Genomic DNA, 21,708 nt, shown 5'->3' with positions numbered 1-21,708 from the left:
CAGAGGCTTCTTCTTCTGAATTGTCTGGCTGCATTTATGATAATCCCTTCATTCCATCTGCAGACCACGCACTGGTGCAGCAACCCCCTTTTCTAGTTCCAAGAAATTATGCATTCATTATGGAGGAAATTAACACCTCAAAGCAAACTATAATTAGGAATTCTTCAATTCGGTTTATGCTTTTTCAATTAGGCCCTCTATAATTTTAATCACGGGAGCATTAACATGTTTCCGGAATTTATATACCTGTAGCATAATTAAATCCTGAAATGCCTTAGTCTGCAGCAGCAATGCAGAGCTTACTCATCTTCGCTTTTACAGCGTTTTTGTGTTATTATAGACACATTGAGGGGCACCTGCTAGCGTAAACATCGCCTGCCACATGCCACACCAAAGAGCCCACTGAACTCCTCATCCTCATCCTCACTGCTGGTAGAGGGGCTGCTGGCTGGGTAAAGCTTGTGCTCTGCTTCCAAAGAGTGGACGTTTGCCAGGGACTTGTGCCCAGACTCATCCCATCTCATTTTAAGTACCTCAAGGAGCTGCTTCAATGAGGGAAATCATCCTCTGTGGTCTGCAAAAGGAGCCAAGCTCCCCCACCCTGTGGTCAGGCTCCCTCCATCCCATGGAAGGGTCTGACTCTGATCCGAGCTCTGATCTAAAAGGAGACTTGGCACTATGCCTTAAGAGATTCTAATATTTTAAATCTTTTACTCCATTTGCTGTCATCCTTTTTATTCTGTGATAACAAGGAAGGGGCATCTTGGCTCTGGGAGCTGTGAAGCAAAGAAACGTCTTGGAAAAAGAAACCTTCAAACTGGCAACCATGGGTATTTTCTCCTGTTCCTCTGACAGCTTGAGGTGAGGAAATGGCCATCAATTTGTGATTCTCAGTTTAAAGTTCAGACTTCATTAACCTTTTGATTGCTGGAATTTAATCTGATGGTTTACATGGACAGCACCAAAGATTTATGCAAAAATATTCACTCTCTCACTCTCAGTATCCTCAGGCCTTTATAAAACTAAAAAAGTGTTAGCAAAAGCTTCACTGTAGAGCTAATAAAATGCTGCTTGACACAAAAGAATTGGCTCTATGTGTAATTTGATTGTTAAAATATTATCATTAAAATAGATGCAAATTTCATGGCTTTCATCTCCCATTTCTGTCTCCTCTCTGTGGAATGGTTAGTAAGACACAGCAGGTCATCCAGGCTCGAGAACGGCAGTTTCTGACAGCTAATAAATGGGCAAAGGCAGTTTTATGACCTCTTAAGGAACAGCATTCTCAGATGAACAATATGCTGATTCTGTAAGAAAATGCATTACCTATACCAGATGAGACAATTGACCCAAAATGCCCCTTATCCTCCTTTTTAGGGCCAACACCTGCCTCTCCAGGGGGATCTAAAAAAACCTTGAAACACCCATTCAACTCATCATGCCGTGCTACATAAAAGACTAAATATTCCTTCCTGATACTTATGGCTGTCACCTTGAATCCTGATTCATCCCTTTATCTCCATCGCGCTTCTTTCCCGACACAGTAGGCAAAGCACTTCTAAGATCCAGAATAACTTCAAGGACCACTGAAATCATCACATATGTTCTAAACCCACCATCCAACTACTCCACCTGAAATGGAAGAGTATGCTCAGGCTTGTGGTGCTCAGGTAGCTCACCAGGGTTTGGACACACAGATGAGGCCAAACCTTTAAATGTTTAATGTGCAAATCCATTCCGCTTCTTTTTGGTTAACTAAACATAACGCTGAGCTATGCAGCTGCCATTATTCCATGCTTTGCATCCAAATTCTCCTTTTCATTCTCTCACCTTCACGCGTAGCCACAGAAAAGGCAGATCAGGTTTATCTTTAGGAGGAAAGAAAATTGCTCATTTACCTTCAAACTCTTGTCTAAATTAAAGGCTGAATGCCATGCAGGAGAAACCCAGCTTGAATGATTGCAGAACAATATCCCTAAGGTATATTATAGGAGATGTTAATTAATACAGATAATTAGGCTTATAACATCAGAAGCCTAGATTGATAATCTCTTTCCTCATTAGATAACACAAAATTAAAAGATTTAATACGATGACTGTTTGCCTTGTATTCAATCAACCAGGTCATGTGGTGCGTACATTTGGATATGAGGTTAGAAAAAGCAGGCCGGGAGTTTAATTTTCCAGGTATTTATAACGTGTCTACCAAGGCAACTGAACTTCCAGAATCGCCAAGGGCATGTCAATTTGTTATGCTCCCCATAGCTTTCAACATTAGAACCCTTTTTTATTGTTCGGCTCATCCTTGACTGCAGTCTTTATTTTCAAACACAAGGTACGCTGCGTGGGAGTTTTAAGAACCAGAAATTGCCACCCTGTCTTGGTATTAATGAATTGATTATCAACGTAATGCCTGAGGCAAGCTCATATGATGCCACTAAGAAGTTGCAAAGCAGTGAGGTGAACATCATTGCTCCCTTGTAGCTATGGAGATCTACAGATCAAAGCCATCTGTAAAACAAAACAAAAACCCCAGCAAATTTTGCAAGTTTATAGCTGCTTGTCCTTCTTGTCTCAGTCCTTCACCACAGAATCAAGGTCACTAGGCTTGCAAACCACTCCTTCATAAGGGTAGAATGAATTCCTGTGCATTAAAACCAAAATCAAAATACGGATGCTAGTGAGAAGAAGAATAGCTTGAGCATAAAACCAGAACAAAACACTGTTCTTAGGCGTTCTGTTAAACAACACTGCAGCTGTTTTTATCTCAATTTGTTTAGCACCATGTAAACCAAATATATTTCTTCTATTTCATGCTTGGGAGGCCAAGAATCAGATGATAATACTCAAGAGTAACATGCAGCTAGGTCTGTTGATATGAAAATATTTGTTTCACCTTTGCTCAGTACTTCTAAATATACTCAAAATATTTAAATTCCTTATCTCCTATTTAGATTTACTTATTTCCTGTAAGATGTTAATTAATAAACTAACCCATCATTCCTCACAAAACTGACTACAAGTATCTCATCACTGCACATACACACAATAAATGACTGTTACCTGGATATATTTCTCCAGAATCACTTACACAGGCTACTTACGCTGCATATATATACATATATATACACATACATACATATATATATATACACACTCCCCCCAACAAATACATAAATATACACATATACATGCATAAAGTCAAGTGCAAAGATGGAACACCTTTGTTCTAATATTACGGTTCTTTAGCACAGTACAGGGGTCAGGTACCTAAAGACCATCCTATACCTGTGTGCTGGCAAACACACAAAAGAACATCACAGATTATTTTCTAATACACCTCAGAGAACTGCAGGAATACAGGGAGCTCATGTCCACCTTTTTCTAACAAAAAAGTTCTCCACTGTCTGAAACCCCCAAAATAACTGCGACTCTTCTCTAACGTCCTTCTACAGTGTCCTACAGTTCCAATACGCAGAGCAGCATATTGACAAGGCAATCACACCTAAGGGGAACATTTATTTAAACTCTGAAATCCTCAAAACTAATACACACTCTGGAAATTTGATTTTCTCCATAACTGTAGTATAAGTATATTGACAGAAGCAACCATATGTTAATAAACCAGATGGACTTCCAAACAGCCAACACACAAAGACCAGCCCAGTGGACATGCCATGTAGATAAAATCCCTCACGGTGGTATTTTCAAGCAGTGAATGTGATGTGAATTCTCAAATAAAGGTCTAAAGATGTCATGTCTGAATAATCTATGAAGGACTGACTCAGCCCTCCTGACAATAACAGACTCAAAGGCAGAATTATCCTCAAAATCACATTGGAGATTTTCAGGAAGGAGTTGAGGAGTAAAGATTGAGAACACTTGCATTCTTCTTTCCACTTCTGAATCTATTATAGATGAATGTCAGTCTTCAGCAAATCAATCATAGCACCATTCACGGGTTTTAGATTGATATAAGAACACCTAGAAGTTATTTTTAAAGGGCAACATGGAGTCAAGCTCTGCAGGTTATACCATGGAAAATAAAGGCAAGAATGCCTGTGTCACAAGGGAGAATATTTATGCTTGCTGAGGCTTTTTCCTTCTTTTGGCAATAGGACAAAATAGATCAAAGAATATCTAAGTTTATGTTATTCTTATTAGTTCATATGAAAGAATCGTCACCATTATCTGTAGATCATTAATAATGCCAAGTGCACGATCATTAGTTTCATAAACAACCTCATTTAAATTATTTATCCTGAGCACCAGGGAACATCAGAAGTGTCTTCATGTTGAAAGTGACTCAGGATTTGGTGTACCTGCATTTCAGATGAATGCAAATACAGTGATTCTTATTTTAAAGTGTGTATTTTAAAGTGTGCAGAACAGACTGAAAGAAAAGGGAAGAGGCTGGGAAAATCGAAGGTTGAAATAACTAGATTTGTTGAAGCTAGACTAAGCACAGTCTGTGTGGTTATATGGAGAAAGGTATTCACATATTGTGTGGCTGTCATAGTTAATAAAAAACTATAATTCTCCCCAAGACCCATCCTCAAGCCCCCATCCATTTTGGTTTTCATACACACAGCTGTAAATCAATGAAATGGACTCATTATAGGAAGGAATCTTATCACTTAGATGTGGCACGTAAACATTGCACTCTCTGCAAATGTGTGTGTAATAGGCTACAATGCAATTAAAGAAGTCAGAGTGAAAATTTATTAAAATCTTTACCAAATATTTTTATAACAGGTGCATTTGCTGGAAAAGACATTGTTCACTGAATGACTTCAACAAAAATCACAAGACTTTTCAATAACAAGACAAAATAGCAACACTCTTAAGACAGCAGGTGGTAAAACGAGATACAGGAATGTTCCCTCATATGAAGAAATAAAACAGAGCTGTGTGATTTTACTGCTCTTTTCCAGCAGAAAAACATCCCTAAAGGACTCAGAAAATAGGCTCCTAATTCACTCATACGGAGTACCAGAGATTGAAAGGAAAACTTTAAAACGCATTAGTCAGAAAAACCAGGTGCTAAGTCCTAAAGGGCAGATTTTTTGCTCGAGAACATCAATGCAATTTGGGGGAAGGCTGCGACACAGGGTGAACCACCAACTGATACAGGATATTTCATTAAATCAAGTAGTATACACCTGAGCAATTTGCTCCCGAATGCCTAGTGGGACATCCTTCAAATGTTCTGAGAACCTGTCGGTGAAGCACAGAAACCCAAGTCACTTCCAAAGAAGGGACTATGGGATTTCACAATACCACCCACAGGCAAAATTTCAGAAGTCTTTTGTGAAAACTGGAGGTGGTGCCTGCTGGACACCTCTGCAAAGCACCATCTGGTATTTCTATCAGAAGTGATTCTAGTTCCTGCTCTCAGCTGAGGACATCGGCAGGATCAATGACCAACCGGTACTTAAGCCAGTGACAGATAAGGCAGTGCCAGCTCAAAGGGAAGTTTGTCCATCCATGCTGGCGCCTTTCACCAGTACAAATTCATCCAGTCAGAGAGAGGGATGCAGTATGGACCCCGTAAGTCATGTTTCTGCAGTCAGGGAGGAATCTGCAGTCCAGTGGCACTTAGGGATACGGTTTAGTGGGACTGGGCAGTGTTAGCTTTATGGTTGGACTCAATGGTCATGAAGGTCTTTTCCAACCTGAATGATTCTATGATTTCAGCATCTCATCTTTAAGAATGGGATCCAGCTCAGAGACAGCCAGAAATGTTTTCTGCAAGGTCGTTGCTCTATTCCACAGGTGCCTGTGCAGCTCCCTGCCCCTAAATCCTCTACTCTACCAGCGGAAATAGTGCTTGCGTACAACTGGCAAAGCCTCCCTAAGCCAGACTCCATCTTTTCTGAACTAGACCACTACTTAGAATCATAGAATGTCCTGAGTTGGAAGGGACCCACAAGGATCATCATGTCCAACTCATGTCCCTGAGTAGGACAACCCCAAAATTCACACCATGTGTCTGAAGACGTTGTCCAGCCTCTTCTTGAACACTGTCAGGCTTGGGGCTGTGACACGTCCCTGGGGAGTCTGTTCCAGTGCCCAGCACCCTCTCAGTAAAGAACCTTTTCCAACTTGACCCTCCCCTGGCACATCTTCCTGCCATTCCCTGCTTCACTCCACATCAGCCCAGGAGCAACAGCTGGGTTATAACAAAGATGTGATGAGTGCGGTTAGATCCAGAATCTGAACAAAGACATCCACAAGCTTTAAAGATAGTTTGGGCGTTTATACGATAGTTACAAAAAGATCTCATTCATCACAACAGAAAGGGCAGAAAACAGAGGCCTGAAGCCTCCTCCACCCTTGCACGGTGATGCTCTGCTCAGAGCATCGCAGCACACAGACACACGTACTGCTGTATCCCGCGCTGCAAAGGCATCTGAAGCGATGCTGAAAGGGTAATAACCCCATTCAACGCCACCAGTAACCCTTCCTGCAGGTTAACAGCGGGAGGCAAGTAGGTTGAGGCGTTTATAAAAGCAGACTGTGAAAGGCAGAATCAACAACAGCGCTGGCCTTTTAGTCAGCGTTTGCTTTCAGCGGCTACATTATCAGATGAGAATGAGAGAGGTGTGAGTGAAACCTGGGGAGGAAGGAGAAGGGAGAACTGTGAGAAAAAGACAAAACGCTTACCTGACAGGTGCTCCTCGGGACTGAGCGGGCTTCAGCATCACCGTGATGGTGGTGTCAGTCTCATTCAAAGGGGAGTCTGTGTCGTATTCTGGCATCGATGGTGCTGCAGCAGAACAAAGAGCAACACGTTAGTTATACACCAGTTACTGCCCTTGGTAGTGATGGCAACGTCTTATTAACATTTCTTGGAGACTGTTTAATGTTTCTCAAATTAAACATCAAAATACTTCGCAGTGTTATGACCAAAATTGTCAAAACTGCTTAAATATTTGTCGACTTTTTTTCCCATTAACATTAAACAGGAATTGGACATCCAGATCTTCAAGCTGGCTTTGAAAAATCCTGCCTTGCGTTTTTAAGACTTAGTAATCCTTTGAGATGGGATCATTCCTTCAATTTAAAACGTGAAGAAAGAAAACCACGCAGAGGTTGAAAAATACCACTTAGGATGAGTGAATCAGACAGAAAAAACAGAAAAATTCACAGGAATAGTTCTTCTGTAACGCACAAGGAGAAGCTGCATTGTGGAGGTCCTGTATTTAATCCTCTCACAGCGATTTCTGCCGTAATCCTGTTTACAATCAGGACTTTAATCTAAATGTCTGAAAACTGTCAAGAATGGTGGTTGCTAATATCAGCTCAGCTGCCGGCTTCCCTGTCTATAAGCTGACAACGAGTTCAGAACGATGCCAATTTCTCAACAAGGATTTCCCTGAAAACAGTGCTCTGCATCAAGGGGAGGCAGCACAAGTCATTTAAAGAAGATACACGTCAGCAGCGCTTTTCTAGACCAGACATCACCCTGCTTGCTGGAGATGCCACAATCCGGATCGTTCAGCACTTGCTGTGGGCAGAGGGGATGCTGCTACGGCACAAGGCAGCGCTACAAAAAGGTGTAACAGCAGGACCAGTGTGGGCACTGAAACAGGCTGGGCTCTGCAGGCACCATCAACCTGCTTTGAAGAAGCTTATTCCAGCCCAACTGCAGTTTCTGATATATCGGCTGTCCTGGATGCCTCCCCCTGGCTGTGCGTGAGAACTGTGTACTTACCTTCTGTGTAAAACACTGCACCTGCCACAGAGAATTTGCAACTGACTTCCAGACACCGTACAGTTATGAAGCAAATGGAAGAAACACAGGTCTTGGCAAGACCAGCTAATGGTATTGAGTATAATTCAGCAATCAGAGTCTGTATTGCTCACAAGACACTACAATGAGATATAGTGGTTTTCTTGCGTACTCAACATGGAACGGTTTTGTAGTACCTCAATAAAATTACAATCTGCAGCGATCGCTCTAAAATAGCAAGCACTGCTCATCAATTTAATGCCTATTTTGCAAGATCCCAGTCCTGCCCAATGAAAAGTTCTCAGGAATACTGCTATTTAATTGTGATTAAGAAATAAATGAACATGTCCGATCATATAAACATATAAACTCACATATTGCTACAGCATAGATGTCGTTTCATTTTAAAATAGATATAGTCTTACAAGGACATTCCAGTCAGTGCAAAAATCCTCCTTCTCCCTGCTAACCTCAGGACTGCCCCTTAAAGGAACAGAGAAACACCACAGCTATTTAATAACACTGCAGGAAAATCCAGGGTTGTCTTTTTGTGGTGTACCTGATGTTACAAATCTACAAACACTGTTCATCTCTCCCTTATCACCTCAACACAGAAAGGATCTCACTTTGATTTCTTCTGTCTCCATTCAGTGTTTTTCAGCGTATCATTTTTGTCCTGGCAAAGATTTCATTAGTGAAATTGGTGTGTAAACGCGTTCTTTGTTTCGCTCCAGACCGTGCTGCACAAAGCTAATATTAATTTCAGTGTCACTGTTGCAAACACCGTGGTTGGACTTGAGGGTTTCTTCCAAACCAAATTTATTCTATGAGAGCAACAGTTAAGTTCTCGGTAAGGCTTATTCTGCACATAAGATCATTTTATTATTCTGTGACATGATACAGCTCACATGATGCTTAATTGCAGTAGAAGCATCCTTGCAATATCAGAGTGGGCAGCCAATCCACCCAGTAATTTCCGAATTACATGCATAGCGCTGATCATGCCATGAGATAATCTAATGCCAGAGACTACCCTAACGCCTGCATGTAGTCTGTGCCCACCTGTTGTGAACAAGATGTTTGGAAGATGGGGAAAAAAACAAAGACAATAAACCAAGCTCAGTGTGCACACAGGTAATAATCATGCAGGCTTCATAATTCCAGCGCTCACTGAATAATAAAATGCCAAGAAATGGAATTGGAGGCGAAAAAGCACTACCTTTATGTGCTGTTTTCCTTCCCTGGTCACAAGTGAATAGGGTGCACATTGTGCCTTCCCTTCAGAGCGGGGCTGCGTGAACCCCAACAGCCCACGGAGCTCTTAGGACAGTTAATGGCTTTACTGCAAGTGGATGAGATGTGGGCTTTTGCACTAAATGTTAAGGGCTCAGACCCTGCGGGTGGTTAGTGGTGGGAATGGGTACATTATACTTCCTTAAAAACACTGTCATTTACTGCTAACAACTTGTTTTTACTAACCAATTTTGAAATAGGGCAATGGAAAATATCCACTGTTGTGCACTTTTTGCTATGGCACTCAGCCACAATTTCAAGCATTACAAGTTTCCTGAATGTCCCAAACATTTATTTGGGCTTTACTGAAAAAAAAAAAGCAGGTAAGGTATTCAAAAAAATGACAGTTTTAAACTGTTAGAAAACCTATTTTAGTGCTATCAATTAAATGTTAAAATTAATTATCTGCCCAATATCATCTCTACCACCCCTTTATCCATCTCTTTTTCTAACAGCTAGCCTAAGTTTGGTGGGTTTTCTTTCAAGAGACACATGCACCATCTCAATACCTCCTGATTTTAGTGCCTTTCTTACCCTCATCTGCTCATCTCAAGCTCTCCCTCTGCCCTTCCTCAGAAAGGAAACATAAAACCAGCTTTCCTCCTTTATTTTTAGTCTCCTTGCACCATTAATCCAATTACTTCACTACATCCATTTTGGTGCATTCTGAAAATAAAAGCCACATTATTGAAGGAGCTTCCCCTGCCACGCAGATAATAATAACCATTATTATAGGCATAGTTCATTTGTAGAACTAATGAAGGTTCTCATTTAAAATGCTTCTCAAAGATATTCATGGATACTTAAGACATCCACAAATTAACCACTGCATTTGTAACCTGAACAAACAGATACTGGATTGTGGCTGGTTTAAAAGTTCACCCTATGAAAATCATAGAGGAGACAGTATGCTGAATATCTTTTTATTGCTTGACACATCAGCTGCTGGTCTAAAGAGCAAAGCCATAGAAAGTTCTTTTCTCTTCTTCTCCAAAGCAGTACCTGAAATCTTAGTTGCAATCCGGGTTGTGATGGGTGGCCCAAAGCCCTTGACCGTGCTGGCTTTGATGGTGAATGAATACGTAGTCCCCGGGTATAATCCTACAAAGAGGTGATGTGTTTCATTCCTTAGTTTGAAGATTTTCCCTCTTTGGCTGGACAGGTCAGCACTGGGATCCAGAGACCCAACGGCCTTGTATGTAATCTGCAAATGAAGAACAAGGGAAGGAGGTGATAAGGGGCTTTCTGGTCTTGCCCTGCTCCCCGTTCTGCCGTTGCTTGAGAACAGACATTGCAAACACGAGGACAGACATTATTGCAGTATCTCCAGTGTTTCTGTATTTGGATGCTGGCAAACAAACAACAATTTTTCCAAGGCTTTACTCATGGAAAAAAAAAAAAACAAACTAATTTCTTCTCTCCACTAAAACCTCTGCATGTGCTGATTTACAACAAAAGACACAAGGAATTGCTCTTTGTTCTGATTCTCAGAACTTCTGCAGCCAAACCAGAGCGCCCAGCACGCCCGGCAGAATTCTCATGAGAATTTCTCACACAATCCCCCAGAGCATATGAGAATTTTGGTGCAAACATGGATATATTTTCCATCAAGTATTTTTTCCTTCTGGCAAACGGTCTTCCCAAAGGCCTCTGAAAACAATGGGAGCCTTTTACTGATAACAAAGGCTTTGGAAGTCTTTCCCTGCACATAAGAGAACACGTTGAAATGAAATGTTGAAATGAAATGGTATGTTTAGAAGAAATAAATGTCATCAAGTCTTCAGACAAAAGCCCTTCTCTGAGAAGCCCATTTCCGCTATCGTTTCCCTCCCCATTTTTAGCCTCAGTTTTCAGGTTTCCAGGTGATACCGTCCCTGGCTTTGGCCTGAGAGAATAAGTGAGCAGGATTACAGCCCCAAGTAGACCCGCTGCTGGTGCTAACACACCTTTAGAGCAATCCAAGCCGAAAACACACCTCTGAAATCCTGCCCGAGCCCCGATACTCTCAGCCATGGCAACCCTGTTGATATACAGACACTTGCAAGTAAAACTCATGACTTATTTACCAGCCAATTCCTTCCCTGCCTTCCAAATTCAATCCAAAGGCAGCTCAATTTCAGCTGAGCTGTCAATATAATATAAAGTGCTCCACTGCTCTCCTAACCTTTCCTGATATTATGGGATCCTCGCTTATTTGTAATGAAACACTATGAATAAATCAATGTATGTTAATACATGAAGTCTTAAATTTTTTATGAAGAACTCCACAAGAATCTAATTCCCAGGTTTGCTGAAAAAGCCTTTGAAAATTTTTCAGTTGCTTCCTTTGTGACAGCAGGAAAATGTTGCATTTGGAGGAAAAATAAATGTACAATGTTTAAAGAAGAGGGCTTTAACAATAACAGGGTAATAAAGAGACAGAGGCTGATGTAGCTGACACCAGAGAAGGGTGTGAGCATGTGAATCCTATTATTTGGACAAAGAAAAAGAATTCAGACAGCGCTGACACCCAAGACAACACAGAATAACAGAGAAGGGCCATAATATACACCAGGCCCACAGAGCAGCAAGAAATCACAAAAGCAGAATTCTTAAAGGAATTATACTTAAACAGCTTGCGGGTGATTTAGTTGAAAACCTACTAATTTTTTCAGGAATTACAACCTGGCTTTAAACTTTTATTACTTCCCAGAAACGGGAAAAAGAGATCTTAGCAAAATGGTCATTAAAACAAAAAATTTCAATGCAGGGAGGAGAAATCTTTACACTCATTCCTTTTCCTCGGGTAAGGTGATGACAATGCAGCGCAGCATGGTACAGGACAATATTTGGACAGTTCTTACTGCATCAAGGTACTTCAAGGGAAGAGAATCTGTGTAAAAACACCATTGTGGTTAGAGTGAGCATCAAAGACCTTAATTTAAGAGACATGATCCAGTCAATGCCACAACCAAATCCAGAAAGAAAAAATTATTCTGTTAAGTAGGAATGAACTGATGCAATCTGTATGTTTTATTTGCAAATCAAGTGCTAGAGAAATAGCAACTCTATAAATTCCAAAGGGCAATCAGCAAAACAGGAGTTTGGGAAAAAGACAGGGAACTTCCTACTGCTGGGCCACTGAAAACCATGTTTACAGGATGCTCAGGTGGTAGCTTTTCTGAAATCAGTGGTATTCATTTTCAAGCACATTATACAGAAGAGGCTATAAATACAAGTGGAAGATGCACTTGTCCTTGATCTGCATGTAAATAAAGGTATCCAGCTACCCTCACCAGTTCTAAAGTCACTACAAAGAGCTATTTTTCTTCATTAAATAAAACCTGTCCCTTAAGGCAAATAGAGCTGGAAAAGCTTTCAAGGGGAAAAAAAGGAAAGAAAGTCTTTCTTTTTCCTGTTGACTACAGCAGAGAATATGAGTACAAGAGACATTATAAAACAACCCAGGTTCAACTCTCAAGAAGCAGGGAAGGAGAAAACTCTACTTGAGACTATGTCCCTGATATGAGATCGTAGTGTGGGTCAGTTTTCAGAAAGACTACTCCCTCAAATCAGACTTCAATATTTCTCAAAAATCTTACAGGATATAAAAACTACAGTAAAGAGAGATTCATTGCACAGCCAAATGACGCGATTACTGTTACTGCAGTAGACTCTCCATTCCAATGGGTTCCCTATTAAACCAGGCGATGTGCAGACATTCAAAGAAAGCAATACTTGTGCCCCAAACATATCATTTAACACGTGAACAGTATGGGGATGCAACATAGAGAACAGGAAAGCAATAGCACGAAATTGTGCATGTGTTCTCATTTTATTCAGTTCATCAGGAGAAATATTTAAAGGGCTGGTAAGTGTAATTGGTGCCTGCAGCTACAGGTAGTTACGAGCTTATTGCTCTCATCAGAGTTAGTCTTGAGCTCTTCTCTGCTTTCCACAAGAAGAGCTCTGAATGACTGAAGAGGTGAGGAAAGAATCTACAGACAGTGCCTGGAGAGCCTGTGGCCATGTGCCCACCTCTGCTGATGGTTTTTGTCATGACCATGTTTAACCTGATGTTCTCTGAGTGCCTATTTTGCCATTTATGAAATGAGGGCTGTTACAGTCCTCTACACAAACGTTTTTGTGGTTGAGGGATTCTATGGATTTCTGTAACTGCTGAGTGCTGATGGTTATGCAGCAAAATCACAGGTGAAACAGATGAAGTAGCCCCCAAACCAGAGCACTCTGTTTGGAAAACGAGACAAATTCTCTTCCTGACCCACCGCCCATCCAGCCTCTTCAAACACGGGCTCCCCATCCAGCTCAGCAACATCTCTCACAGCCAGGATCATCTCCATTTACTGAAATTGTTGGTATTTCATAGAATCATTTTGGTTGGAAAAGACTTTTAAGATCATTAAGTCCAACTGTTAACTTGATGCTGTCAAACTCACCACTAAACCGTACGTACCCCTAAGAACCTCATCCTTAGTGCTAAACCACATGCATTTGTGTGTCTCTGTGTCAGAAGATTTCTCCTACAGAAAGAAAAGATGGTGTAACATGTCACTTACATGCTGGTTTTCATGTATAAATGCATCATGTGAAATGAAGACACTAAGAAGTTGCTGCTCTTCTCCTTAATTGATTTAAACTAAAACTTCTGAAGCAAGAGGAATTTCAGGGAATCAGCCACTGAAAAATTTTCAAGAAGAAACTACCAAATTTTCCAACTCTGGAATAATTTATAAACGCGCTGAAACTTGTCTGGAAAAGACATACAGCATTGTCCTAGAATAAGAAGGATGTTGAAAAAACCACCTGCTCTTCTAGCTGGTATGCTGACTATTTATCTTAATTTCTTGTTCCAAGTGTCAAACCATTTCATTACAAAACAAACAAGAGATTCCAATCCTGAAAATGAGATAGCTCAATCACAAGAAAGCAGCTGTTCTAAATTATTTTAAAATTATTTCTTAGAAGACAAACCATGCCATCCAATAATTCTGCATTCTGAAAGAAAAAGAAACGTTAATTTAAACGTTTAAAAACCCAGACAGAAAAACAAACAAGAAAATACTCAAAAATATATTTAAGAATTTTGCCCTGATTGAAAATATTTGGCTTTATTCTGATGAAGAATAAATGCAAATACAAAGATAATAAAATTTCTCACAAGACTGAAACTCCATGTTTTTTAACCAGTTCCCTGGTTATCTCCTGCACAGCAAGCAGGTGTCGTAGGCTGAAAGTTGTCTTTCCTTTGCAAACTGGAATGAGTTTGCATATGTAATGTAAAGTTTACGCATTGGCTTCAGAGCAACTTGATGGTCCCAAGGAAATTTTTAGTGGCCAACACTGCTACAGTTCTAATCACAGCAAGCACCAGTGCAGACTAAAATACCACAAACCCAAGAAATAGACATGAATAAATCCTAAATCTTTCTTGGAATCTCCTTCACTGAGGTAATGAAATGGTTCTCAAACTGAAGCAAGAGCGGCAGAAAATTCAAAGTAATTGGAAAGTCAGATGTAAAGTGGCATAGGAACTCAGAAGGATAAAGAAGCAGCACATTCCTACTAGAACAGGAGGGACAAAACATTCTTCCCAGCATTCATCCACCTGGACAGGAATTATTTACTCAGGAGGTGCACAGACAATTCAGGTCCTCGGTCAACTGGGCAAAATTTGGCTACCTGAGTCCAAATCCTTTGTAAAATGTAAACCAGGTCAACAGTACATGTTCAACTCTACTGGAAGCTACCAAAAGGGCTTTATACATCTAACTTCCATGTGTTCAGTGATATATAAATGCTGTGATAGACTATGGAGAATAAAATAAGAACAGATCAGTGTAAGAAATTGTGATAAAGATCTCATCATTTCATTGTAATGGTCCTTCCTGCCCTTCATTAATAAAATCCATTGTGAACCCTGGATGGCTGTTCAGATTCCCTTTAATCCTCTTAAATAAATTAATTAACAAGAAAGAATACTCTGTTCCAATCTCAGTTATGTATCCATTTAGCCTTCTCCTACATTTGATATGTTTGAGTAAGTTTTCACACTGACGAATAACTGAGTTGTCAGGATTTCATGTGTTCATAACCTTAAAACTGAGGGCAGCAAACGCTAATGTCTCAGGATTGAGAGCTTGCCAGTCGAGGCAAAAAAATATGCTCATATGTTTCTTTTCCCAGCAATTGATCCCAGTAAACACGCCACTTTGTCTTATATCTTTTGTCATATAGAGTTAATCAACCATAGTGAGCTGAATTTTGCTCTGTACAACCATATTCACCCTCAGACATTAGGATTTTAAGTTTCCCCTCTGATTTTAGCAACTGCAGCCTGTTTGAAGGCAAATGGTAAGTGCTGCTGTTAAATCAAACGCTACTTTGTAGAGACATTACACACGCTTATATCTATTTTCCATTTTAGTGATATCCTGCATAACAGTTTGGGGAAGGCATCTGAAACCTATAAATTCATTACATTATCCCCTATGTTCCAATTGATGGTTTATGTCCCCCCTGTCTTTATAAAACAGTCTGTTCTGCCTCTCCATACCCTTTCTACAACACACAAACCTGGACTTCTGGGGATGCTTTGGAGCTGACAGGTAGCTGATATATATATGTGTGTGTGTATATATATATATATATATATATATATATATATATATTTAAAAGAAACCCACCCTTTTCAGTTGGTAATACCCCAAGATTGAAAAGAGCTCTTGCTATGGACAAGCGAGGAGCCAGGAGGAGGAACATTGCACAGTCACTACACGCGTGACTGCGCAAGGTCAGCTGGCTCTGCAGGGACACCCTGACTACTGGCTCTCACTTTACTGAGCCAGAAGAAAGTGAAGCTTTTTCCTGACTTATTGCTGGTTTTTGAACTCCTGTCTTGTGAGGCAAGACCTGGTATCAAGCCTTTTTTTTAATCCATTGGTTCTTATCATATGCTGCAGTCAGGGGCACGGGGGTGGGCTGCCTGCAGAAGGGGCGCTGGGAATACGATCCCCATGACTGTCAGAGGCATCAGCTCCTCCAGCGCTGCTCAGCAAGCGGGACATGAGGGGGGCAGACTGTCCATCCGACCAGAACAGCGGGGAGCTGCTGTCACATCCCACACCAGGCTGGGCTCCCCTCTCCCCTGCCCTGCGGAATTTCAAGCTGCCACCGCATCCCAGCTGTCCCCACCTCCGCCTGCCCTGCTTCAGGTTGGGGAAAAGGTTCGGATCAAAACCACTGAAACCTGAAAAATTAAACTGCTGACATCTCAGACAATGAAAACCACAGATCGGTAAACAGCTTTAATTCCTTTCTTTTTTAAATGGGCCCTGCATTTTGAAAACTATGTCTCTAGAGAGACGCTGGTACTTCCCAACTACATAATCCCCTCTGAATTAGAATCCCTTCTACTTAACCAGAAGACAACCAGGCACTCAGTAGCGGACAAACCCGACTTAGTGGTGTTAAGTGCAGCTTTAGAGAAGCTCGGCATTGAGCTGTGTGGAGCCCAGCACAAAGCACAATGTCTCCTCCACGGCCAGGCTGGGCTCCTGCTGCCCAGCACCTGCACAAAACAACTTCCCCCCACGCTTTCCTCTGCCATTTGCTTCAGTTTCATAGCAGGGTCAGCACAAAACTTCACAAAGGGATGAAAAAGAAGTTCCTCATGGGTAAAGCGTGATTTTCCAGGGCTAAAAATCATTATGCAAGTCATGATTGTGCAGAGATAATCGAATCAGGTGTCACTGGAGAGCCCTGGATGTGTTCACATGCTCCGGCGCTGCAGATGGAGGGGAGGGGGAACCAGCTGAAAGGCTTCACGATTGAAAACACCTTGGGAAACAATAAGCTATTTAGTTTTTAATCTTGCTTTACATATTCCACTCCATGCTCTAATAAAGCCTACAAGCAAGCTTCATTTTTTCCCCCGTTTCCCAAAAACAAACACAAATAAACAAATGCATTGAAGTCTGACAGAAATATCCTTGAACTCAAATTTATCCAAACAATTCCTGAGTCTCTGCCTTGAGAAAGCAGTGTTCTCCAAGCCAGGTGTTAAGGAGCTACGTGCAACATGTATTAACCACACAAATGACCTTTGATGATGGAAGGAAACCAGCTCTAGCTCATGGTGTCTCCTGGAAAGGTTTTCTTTGAAGTCAGTGTGTCCAGAGGTTGTACCAGGTGAAGGTGTTTTACTGAGCTACCACTTGCTACCTTTTCAGGTACCGCTGACTTCCCAGAAGTTTTGCAAGGCTTCTCTTTAGTTCCTACTACATCAGGATTACTCTCGCATAGTCAACACACCAAAACACACCTTTTTGGAACCTGAGCATGTATTATTTGTAAGATATGTAATATTAAAAGCATCTTCAGATTTCAACGCAAAGAACGGCAAGGAAAAGCCATTCCTAACCACAGCTTGCCCTTCCTTCCTAGAATGTGACAACAACAGGATTAGTAGTATGTTCTTAAAATTACACACGTAGCCCTTACACAGATGAGCCCAGCACCACCTGTGAGCATGACCTGGCCTCTCCAGAGTCACTACACACTGACATAAGTGATGAAGATGTAATTGCCTCGTCCTCTTTGGTGACACCTCTTAGGGTCTAGAGCACAAGTTCCTTGAGGAACTACTGAAAGACCCAGAAGGTTCAGCCTGGAGAACAGGAGCTGAGGGGAGACCTTCTGATCTCTGAACTGCTTGAAAGGAGCTTGGAGCATGGAAGGGGTTGGTTTCTTCTCCCAAGGAACAAATGACAGGATGAGAGAAAATGGCCTCAAGTTGTGCCAGGGAAGATTTAGATTGGATATTAGGAAAAATTTCTTCCCGAACGGGCTGTCAGGCATTGGAACAGGCTACCCAGGGCAGTGGTGGAGTCACCATCCCTGGAGGGGTTTAAAGGACACGTAGATGAGGTTCTCAGGGACATGGGTTAGAGGTGGACTTGGCAGTCTGAGGCTAATGGTTAGACTTGATCTTAAAGGTCTTTTCCAACCTAAATGATTCTGTGATTCTTAGGAACAGTGTTTAAGCTGAAGAAGACAACTGCCAGATTCAAACCTGACAATCCAACACCTTCTCCCAACCTGAAATTTACTTCAGAATGGAAAGCAGCTCTTTTCTTGCTCAGAACCACACTCCATGGTAAACCACCACTGCGCAGACAGCTGCCAAATGTTTTAAGAGGCTGATGCAATACAGGCAGTAAATTACAAAGCAGCATCACTGTCAGCTGAAAACCAACAGCAAAGAGCAGTTACAGATTCATGAGACAGAGCCCAGACTTTTATACTGTTTTTTTTTTTTTTTTTTTTTTTTGCAAAAATCTTTACCTTCTGGTATTAATTCTACATTTAGTCTTGACAAAACTGTAGTTTCAGCAGACAATTAAAGATCTTTTCTTTGGCTTTCCAAAGGTGAAACATAATTGTCATTTTATGTAATTGTAAGTAGCTTATTCCTCCCGCTGTAGAGATTCCGCTCCAGGCTCCCAGCCGCATAGAAACTGGCACCGTCCCCACTCCTGTTTACAACATCACCGACTGATAACACTTGCCACTTACATTTCCAAGGCTGATATCAAGCAGAGTGCAAATCATAAACAACCAGGGCCCTGGATGTGGGCTACACATTTAATTTCAAGTTCCAAGCTGAGAGCGTCAGTAGTGGAAAAGTCAGCTCTGTGTTTTTATATCCAAGCACAAAAATATTTTATCTAGCTCACCTCCACCTTCACGTTCCGGCACTCGTCTCGCTTGGGTGTGAAAGATAAGCCTTATGAAGAACATAAGGAACTCCTCCTTTGCCACATGTATTATCAGATCTGGTTGTTTTCTTGAAGGTAACGGGGCACAATCCCTCTTCAGCACCCCTCTTGCTGTGCTTTTTTAAGGCATGAAATATTACAGACTCTTCCCCCTGATGGCTTGAGGTGAACTCTGTTAATATGGTCAAATCATCCTGATACCGATAAGCATTGTAAGAAGTGAAATCTTTCTGGATGTAGGTTAAGGAAAGCAGCAGTGCTCCCCATCATGTGTTTTTTGGTGTGCAATCTGCCCTCCCTGGCTGCACACTGCAATGGAAACAGAGGAACGTGCATGGGGAGCAACCCCGGTACCATCCGGGGATGCTGGGGAACACGTGTACTTCATCAGTTAGAAACAATAACAAGTGGTAAAGCCTCAATTCATTTCATAGAACAAACTAAGGATGCACTTTTTAATCACCTGACTGAAACAGGTTATTACAGAGAAGGTGGAGGGGAAAAAGGTGTCAATTCAACCAATTCAAATAAAGTTCATATTCACAGCTTCTACAAAATGACCAACCCTGCAGCAGACAGAGCGTAACTAACACAGGAGCAAAAGCAGCACGGACTGGTCTGATCACGGCTTAAATCCCAAACCAGGCTGTGTGAAAAGTCTGACAAAAGGTCTTGATGTTCATAACAAACAAGAATCGTAAGAAGCCTGGCTGCACACCTGAATGCTCACCAGCAAAGCATTACCATCAAGAATACTTTATACAGTACACCAACTAGAAACACCTCAGCAAATTGTTTTAGTCCAGCAAACCACTCAAACACACATTTGGCTTCCTTTACTGCCAAGGGAATTTAAAGTGCATGTCTACATGCTCATCTCAAAGGCGGAGGATAAGTGAATCAAGCCCAGAGCTGCACTCTTATCCTAAGATCAACCTGTGGAAAACTCACACAAAAACTTAAAAATTCATCTTCAGTGAAGGAATCACAGAGCACTAAGTTTGAGAACCACTTGTAAATCAGTTCTGACACAATCCAGGACCCAAATGTTTGGCCTCTCTTTCCTCTTCCACGCAAGCATCCCTAAATCAAACCTTATTTTTTTTACCTCCTTTTTTTGCCTGGATCTTTCCATTTTCAGACAGCTCTTTCTGAGCAAACACTGCATTTCAAACACCAAATACTCACAAATAAAATGTACAAGAGTCATCACGCTTTGCTAATCAACAAATAATCTGGTTACCTGTCCCTTGCCATGCTCTTCATATACCATTATTTTCTAAGATACCAGAAAGGCAAAATACAATAAAATGGAAGATATGACCATTTTTTGGCATTGTGTGTTAAGACAATGACTCTGACTGCAGTTTTTACAGCTGTCTCAAGTTATGCAATCAAGTTGTCCCAACTTTGGAATTTTCTCACCATAATGACTAAAAAGCAATTGTATGGAGTAAATGAAGGATGGAAATAGGCTGTGCAATTTCCAGGGCCGTTTTTCTACTTTTTGTATTAATACCTCCACCTTTCCTGTCTAGCATAATTCCCAAAGATAAACAACTTCAAGTTTAATTCAGCTTTATGAAACAGAAAGGAACACAAGCCAGCTCCCCCACTAACGCATATCTGTCATAAATAAGAGGGCAAGAAATCCTTCTTGAAGCTGATGTAAAAATCCTTGGTTTAGTGTTCTAAGCAATAGCAAATAAATCCACCTGAACTGCTTCAGCCAGCAAAAAAAGCCAAGTTGCTTCTGCAACGCTATAGCAGAAAAATGGTCAGCTTTGCAGCTAGATAACAGAGTAAAGAAAATAAATTTTTATATGCAAAATAATTGCTTGGAATTTAGTGGTTAAGATGCTGTCTTGCATATTAGTATTTATAGCAAGCTGGAATATATTTTCGTGAGTGGCTTTGCAAAGGTAGACAAGGTTGAAAATCTCCTGAATATTCCTTAGCTGCTCATGGAGCTGTGATTTCAAGGCTGTAGCTGCTGTCCCCATCTTGCTGTGAAAAGGAAGGACATGGGCCGTGGGTGTGGGTTTGGGAAAGCGGATGGGGAGAGGCGGTGACAGGGTGACACGGGAGCGCACCCCACTCTCTATGCAGCATCTGCCCTGAAATGAACATTTCCAACCGAGGAACAAACCCTATGTCAGGGCAGGGCAAGAGCCTCCCACCCCGCAGTCCCAAAAATGTTTTCTAACAGTCTTCCTGCAGCTCAACAACATACATCTTGTATCACCTGAACCTTAAAGGATTTGTCCTATGTTTCCATTTGAAAAAGCTGTTCAGTTCCCTTAAAACCATGAATTCCTCATCATCATGTAACATCCTCCCCTCCTCCCACCCTTGCTGGAAAGTTCTTTCTCCCTTTCTTACTCAGGGGCTTATGACTTTATACTGTGAACTTGCTTTCCACCCTAATCATAATATTTCGTCAGAAAGAACAAATCTTGTGCCTTTAAAGAGACTTCACAGTGTTTACACCCAGAGGGCTTTCATTTGTGCACAGACTGTCTACAACTTCTGCTGAATAAAGTCACTGTTGCTGCTTTCCTCTTGAATAAATCCTGGGCCTGATTTTCTAACGTCCTGGAGAGAGTCCAAAGTCAGAAAAGAGCTGGAAATCCTCCATCACCTTGGAAAAACCGCATCCCTTGTTCCTCAGGACATAACTGCTTTAGAGCAAATAACGGGGATTCAGGTTTCGCAGATGCTTCAGGTACTACATGAATAAAATCCTATTACTACTGCAGAAGAGGTCGTCTCCAGTCAGGTTTGCTGCAGTAAGTTTTCTGGTTTATTCACCTGAACTACATTTTCACAAAAGCCAGAGGCTGTAAAATGCACGGTGTATAAAGCAAGTTAAAAATCCCTACCAAAAAAATGTTCCAATTCTTT

The 21,708-nt window shown here is 41.3% G+C and overlaps 1 protein-coding gene across 1 annotated transcript in view; it reads right to left on the bottom strand.

Annotated features, from left to right (window-relative positions):
- Positions 1-21,708, bottom strand: part of PTPRT (protein tyrosine phosphatase receptor type T) — a gene marked incomplete at its 5' end in the record, with an annotated part of 380,430 nt that overhangs the window by 99,780 nt on the left and 258,942 nt on the right. Inside the window, 2 exons of the mRNA XM_082065426.1 lie at positions 6,667-6,769; positions 10,031-10,232. Coding sequence (XP_081921552.1) covers positions 6,667-6,769; positions 10,031-10,232 — 305 coding nt within the window. The remainder of the gene's footprint in view (positions 1-6,666; positions 6,770-10,030; positions 10,233-21,708) is intronic.

This window comes from Streptopelia decaocto (genome assembly GCF_964273445.1).
Source record: "Streptopelia decaocto genome assembly, chromosome: 14".
NCBI classification, from domain to species: Eukaryota; Metazoa; Chordata; class Aves; order Columbiformes; family Columbidae; genus Streptopelia; species Streptopelia decaocto.
Note: the sequence above shows the minus strand (reverse complement) of the source record. Positions and strands in the feature narration are given on the sequence as shown.